The sequence below is a fragment of the Trichechus manatus genome, unplaced genomic scaffold, assembly GCF_000243295.1.
Source record: "Trichechus manatus latirostris isolate Lorelei unplaced genomic scaffold, TriManLat1.0 scaffold00008, whole genome shotgun sequence".
NCBI lineage: Eukaryota > Metazoa > Chordata > Mammalia > Sirenia > Trichechidae > Trichechus > Trichechus manatus.
This window is the reverse complement of record NW_004443944.1, coordinates 20,306,083-20,312,973: the sequence shown is the minus strand read 5'-3', so window position 1 is coordinate 20,312,973 and position 6,891 is coordinate 20,306,083. Positions and strand designations below refer to the sequence as shown.

The 6,891-nt window shown below is 40.1% G+C and overlaps 1 protein-coding gene across 1 annotated transcript; it reads right to left on the bottom strand.

Annotated features, from left to right (window-relative positions):
• Positions 1–5,628: 5,628 nt before the first annotated feature.
• Positions 5,629–6,090, bottom strand: GTSF1L (gametocyte specific factor 1 like). The gene has a single exon (XM_004370332.1). It carries the CDS (start codon positions 6,088–6,090, stop codon positions 5,629–5,631), a length of 462 nt encoding a protein of 153 aa, XP_004370389.1.
• Between the last annotated feature and the right edge of the window lie 801 nt (positions 6,091–6,891).

Here is a 6,891-nt window from a genome sequence, read left to right as displayed (position 1 = left end):
CTGATGAAGATCAAAGACCACAGCCTTCAGTATGGATTACACCTCAACATAAAGAAAACAAAAATCCTCACAACTGGACCAAGCAACATCATGATAAACGGAGAAAAGATTAAAGTTGTCAAGGATTTCATTTTACTTGGATCCACAATCAACACCTATGGAAGCAGCAGTAAAGAAATCAAATGATGTATTGCGTAGGGCAAATCTGCTGCAAAAGACCTCTTTAAAGTGTTCAAAAGCAAAGATGCCACTTTAAGGAGTAAGGTGTCCTTGACCCAGGCCATGGTGTTTTCGGTCGCCTCATATGCATGTGAAAGATGGACATTGAATAAGGAAGACTGAAGAAGAATTGATGCATTTGAATTATGGTGTTGGTGAAGAATATTGAATATACCACAGATTGCCAGGAGAGCGAACAAACCTGTCTTGGAAGAAGTACAGCCAGAATGCTTATTAAAAACAAGGATGGCGAGATTTTGTCTCACATACTTTGGACATGTTATCAGGAGGGACCAGTCCCTGGAGAAGGACATCATGCTTGGTAAAGTAGAGGGTCAGCTAAAAAGAGGAAGACCCTCAACGAGATGAATTGTCACAGTGGCTGCAACAATGGGCTCAAGCATAACAACGATTGTGAGCATGGCGCAGGACCAGGCAGTGTTTTGTTCTGTTGAACATAGAGTCGTTATGAGTCAGACCTGACTCAACGACACCTAACAACAACAATGTTGTCCAAATGTTCAATATCGTGTCATTTTGTCTGCTTGTGTTTGTGAGTCTAGACTAGCCAACCCTCAACTGACACAGGGTAAGAATGTTTTCTTGAAGCCATTGAGTGATGGGGCGGTTTGTTATTCAGCATTATCATAGCAAGAGCTAGCTAATAGAGAAGGTGAGACCTGTGTCCACTAAAAAAAAAGAAAAAGAAAAAACCCTTGGACCCTGGGCTCAACAATGTGGTAGAAGAACTTAGTGGGTCTAAGGTTCCCAGAACTTTGCTGAAAAGGAATGAGGTGAAAAATTCTAGAATCCAAAGCCATTGTGACTATTCCTCATGTACCCAGCACCCAGAACAAAAAACAGAACCTGCACAGCACCCCGGAAGCCCCCTCTCCACTAGCCAAGGGTATTATCTTGACTTTTAACACCATAGATTTGTTTTGCGCCCCCCCCCTTTTTAAACTTTATGTAAACTGAAATCCACGTTATGTTTGTGAGATTTATCCATGTTGGTTTGAAGAGTTATAGTTGTTTGTTCTCGTGGCTGTATAGTATTCTATTGTGACTTTTCCACCATTGTCTCACCCATTCTCCTGAAGGGCGTATGGACTCTTTCCAGTTTAGCTATTACAAATAGCACTGTTATGAACATTCTTGTCCTTGCCTTCTGGCAACCCATGCACACATTCTGTTTTATATGTAGTATATTGCTAGGTTTGGGGTCAATGTAATTAGGCCACTTGCCACTTAGTAACTTTGTGAAATAAGGCAAGTTAATTAACTTCGCTGAGACTCACTTTTTATATTATTGTTAATGTTTTTATTTTGGTGAAAGTATACACAGTCAAAGATACACCATTTCAACAATTTCTACCTGTACAATTCAGTGATACTGGTTACATTCATCAAGTTGTGCTACCATTCTCGCTCTCCTTTTCCACATTATTCTACCACCATTATCTTAAACTCATCTGAGACTCATTTTTCACATCTACATATTGGAGATAAAAATACTTGCCCCTCAGTGTTGTAGCTAGGACTTACTAAAACAGTTGTCTGCAAGGCATCTGGCCCAAATGTAGCTCCCCTTTTTCTCCTTCCTTTTGCCATGCCAGAGCTGCCTCTGCCTCAGGACTCAGCTTTTCTGCTAGTCTCCCCCTTTGCCGGGAACCCTCACATGAACTTGGAAAGCTTGCCCGCTGCCCAAGGCTGGTGGACTACCTTTTGTCCAGGCCATTTGCTGGCTCTTCTTTGTATTCAACCACTGGTGCCAACCCCAGCATTAGCTTGCTGTGGCCACTATCACTGCTAACGAGTGTTTTTATGATTGTCCCTGTTAGATCTGGCTTACAGCAGCTGTTCATCTGGAGACAGGCTCGGTGGGGGCAGGTAGTGAGGACTGAGGAGGGGAGATAACAGCCGGCTGAGATCCATCTCAGGAATTTAGAACAGACATTCCTCTTGCGTGGTCTTTTTTTTACGGATCTCCAGGCGGGGGTTTTCCCTAAAGGACTAATGTTCCCTTACCGATTGCCTTGGAGTTGATTCCTACTCGTAGCCACTCTATAGGACGGAGTAAAACTGCACCATAGGGTTTCCAAGGAGCCAGCTGGTAGATTTGAACTGCCGACCTTTTCATTAGCAGCCGTAGCTCACCGTAGCTCTCAACCACTACTCTTCCTAAAATACCTCAAGTCAGGTCATGTGGGTGAGTGGCTTAATGGGAGCCCTGACCACAGGGGACTCCGTCACTGTAGAGCAAACTTCTAACACTTTGTAGTGGCAGCCTGGAGCACTGTGTGAGAAAGATTCTGAAGGTGCTATGATTGATTAGTCGTGTCTGTTATGTGCATGGGAGGTGTAGATGGTGGTGCACATTTCACGTATTTACTGTCTCTGTCTTACAAGTATTGGTAGTATTGATCAGAATGGAAATATATTTGATTTAGTGAGTTAAATAGAATGTTTTTTTAAATAAAAATTTAAGCTTTATTTAAATAAAATTGTTTTATAATTTGCTATTCATTAGTTATAGTTTGCATCTTACCTTTTACTTTTTTAATAGACTATTTTTTAGAGCAGTTTTAGGTTTATAGAAAAATTGTGGAGAAAGAACACAAACAGATACATGTACACCAATGTTCATTGAAGCACTATTCACAATAGCCAAAAGATGGAAACAATCCAAATGTCCATCATCAGATAATAGATAAAATGTAATCCATACGTACAATGGAATATTACTCTGTCATTAAGAGAAATGAAGTTGTGGTACATGCTACAACATGATGAACCTTGAAAATATTATGTTGAATGAAATAAGTCAGACCAAAAGGGCAAATACTGTATGATTCCACTTATATGAAATTTCTAGAATAGGCAAGTGTATAGAGACCACAGTTTATTAGGAGAGAAGGGGAGAGAGGGAGTAATTGCTTAAGGGGCACTGAGCTTCTGATAAGGGTGATGGAAAAATTTGGAAAGGGACAGAGGTGATGGTTCCCCAGCATGATGAATGTAATTTATGTCACTGAATTGTGCATGTAAAAAATGTTGAAGTGGCAAATGTTTTGTTAATTCTACACTTACCACAAGGAACCCTGGTGGAGTAGTGGTTAAGCGCTCAGCTGCTAACCAAAATGTCAGCAGTTCAAACTCACCGGCTGCTCAGCGGGAGAAAGATGTGGCAGTCTGCTTTTGTAAAGATTTACAGCCTTGGAAACTGTATGGGGCAGTTCTACTTGGTCCTATAAGGTCACTATGAGTCGGAATTGACTCGTTGGCAATGAGTTAAATGCATTGTTGTTAGGTGCTGTGGAATTGATTTTGACTCATAGTGACTCCATGTGACAGAGTAGAACTGCTGCATACGATTTTCTAGGCTGTAATCTTTATAAGAGCAGATAGCCAGGTCTTTCTCCCATGGAGTGGATGGGTGAGTTCAAACCTCCAATGTTTTAATTAGCAGCCAAGTGCTTAATGATTGTGCAGCCAGGGCTGCTTTATAGATGCATAGATATAGATTTATGTATGTATACATACACTTGAGGGATTTATATTTGGTTTAATATTTGTATGTTTTAACCAAGAGTATAATTAAAATGATTTAAGGCAATATTAGGTATCCTCAGAGATGCTGTCCTTTTAATAGAAAATTATTCAATGTTGTGTATGGATCTTATTTGAATTCTGTTTCAAATGAACTAAAATATTTTGGAAATTATGATAGAATAAGGGAAATATAAATAATGATTGGATAGTTGATATTAAGGCATTGTGATTATTTTTAGGTGTGGTCGTTTTCTTTTTTTTAAGAATCCTGATCTTTTAAAAATACATACTGAAATAGCTATGAACGAGATAATGTCTGGTATTTGCTCTGCAGTAATCCAGAGAGTGGGCTGATTGTATGTGGAAGTGTACATTGTGATAGGCAGAAGAATGACTCCACAAAGATGTCCACATCCTAATCACCAGGAAGTTAAGATGGCAGATGGAATCAAGGTTGTTAATCAGCTGACCTTAAAATAGGAAGAGTATGCTGGATTATTCAGGTGAGCCCAGTGTAATCGCAAGGCTCCTTACATGTGGACAAGGGAGGCTGGAGAGTTGATGTCAGAGTACTGCAGTGTGAGAAAGACCTGCCCATTCCTGCTCTGGAGATGGAAGAGGGCCACAAACCAGTGAATATAGGCTACCTCTAGAAGCTGGAAGAGGCAAGTGAACGGATTTTCCCCTAGAGCCTCCAGAAGGCAATGCAGTTCAGCTAACACCTTAATTTTTGCCTAGTGAGACCCATTTTGGACTTCTGACCTCCAAAACTGTAAAATGATAAATTTGTGTTGTTTAAAGAAAAAAGATTTCCTCCTGAAAAACTTTCAAACGGCTTAAGGCTTAGATCTGCTGATTTTAAAAAATATTTATTTTAATTTGACTAGATAATACATTCACATGGTTCAATAATAGTATAAAGTTTCTCTTCAGACTTTTTCTGTAAAGTACATATTTTAAGCTTTGTGGGCAGATCCCTGTTCTAAATGTATCCTTCAAGAGAAATTTTACGCAAATACAAGCACATACGCAGACACATTCTCTCCCACAACTCTGCAAAAATACTGGCATATATATAATTTTTTGAACTTTACTTTTATCTGTTAAAGCAGGGTTTGGCAAACTATGGACCATGGGCCAAATCCAGCCTGCTGCCTGTTTTTGTAAATAAAGTTTTATTGGAACATATGTTCATTTGTTTACTACTGTCTATGACTGTTTTTGTGCTGCAATGGCAGAGCTGAGACTATATGGCCTGCGAAGCCAAAAATATTATATGGTACTTTAGAGAAAATGTTTGCTGACCCTTGAGTTAAACAGTATGCCTTAGCCTTTCCATAGCAGTGCAGAAAGAGCATTCTCACTCTTTTTCACAGCAGCATACTATTTCATTGTACGGCTGCCCCATAATTCATTTAATCAGGCCCTCCAAATGGGTATTTAAATTGTTTCTGACTTTTTTGCCTCTACAGATAATGCTGCAATAAATACATGCGCTGCTGAAGTGAGCACCTATGCTGTGATAAATAACATTGTACTTACCTCATTTTCTGTATGTGTGAATATATTTACAGAAATGATTGCTAGACATAGAATTGCTTGATGGAAGCGTGTGTGCATAGATAATTTTTGTAGCTATTACCAAATTGCCCTCAATGGAGGTTGTATCAACTTAGGTTCTCACCGATGTTATGAGAGTGCCCGTTTCACCCCACCTTTGCCAGCAGAATATTTTTAAGCCTTTTGGGGGAGAAAATATATCCTAGTGTAGTTTAATTTGTGCGTCTTTTATTCTGATGAGTTGGTTATCCTTTCGTGCATAAAAGAGACGTGTGTTTCCTTTCTCCTGCTGGCATTTCACTCTCCTGGCCTGAGAGTTTTCTGGGTGGTAGTTAGGGATGGTGTCTCCTCTCTCTCTGACTCTCTTGTGTCGCTTTCACAAACAAGCTTTTGGGGAACAAAAGTCTTAAGGACAAACATGGGGTGGCAGTTAGCACCATCAACATTCCAGATATCGGGGTTGGGAAGCCAGGAGGAAGCCTGAGGGGTGTTTCCATTCTGCTCTGAACTTGGAAGACTAACTTTCAGAGGGTTCAAGGTGTCATCTTCCTCCACACTGCTTCTGTTCACACAGGTGGCCTCATGTTCCTGCAGCTTTTTGATGGGAACCACGTGGCAGGCATTGTATTTGCAGCTGGCCATCTTTTTGGCTTTCTTGGGGTTCTTTCTCCTGCAAGATGCCAGGTGGTATTGAAATCGGCTGAGTGGGATTCGGTGGTGAGGGTTGTAAGGGCAAATTTCTAAGGCTTCTGGCTCCATAAGAAATTATTCTTGAAGCACAGCATCTCACTACTCAGAGTCTAAATAAAATGCCCCTTGCAGAAAAGCCCTTTCGTAAGAAGGATGGAGCTGTATTCTGCCTAGCTTGGAACTCTGTAGATGAAAGTCTTAACAACTCACGTTCTTTGTCCTCAGAGACCAGGAATGATGGATTAGAAGAGAGACAAAGAGCTGTCAGAAGCAGCTACACGGAGCAGACAAAGTTGTCAAATAGCATGTGAGACAGAAGAACTATAGAAAGCAGATGCAAGAGCCAAAAAAGCACAGCAGTCCCGAGGCCACACAGGGAGGTAAAGACCTGCTCCAACCCCTGGAGAGTAACACTGAGAGTAACACTGTGCGATGTCAAGGAGCAATCAAGAGTGGTCACAATGGGCAGCTTGAGTCATCAGGAAAAGTCTACCTGGTCCATGGCTTGTGAGTGTCATGGTGGCTTTGGGGAAGGCTGCCATTCAAAATTGTTCATGGCATGTAGTATTTCAACTGGAGAATCTAGTCCATTTACATTTAATGTAATTCCTAGTATATCTGGGTTTAAATCCACCATTTTATTTTGTGCTTTCTAACCTATTCTTTGTTTTTTTTCCTTTCTTCCTTTATTTTAAATAGGCATTTAAAAAAATCATTCAATTTTTTCACTCTGTTTCATAAATTTTTCAGTCTTGTTTCTAATCATTTAGAGATTACAAATGAAAACATTCATAAATAATTTATCAAGGGTTAAATTTAATAAACATTTTACCTTCCTTTTGGATAATACAATGGCTTTTTCTGCATTTA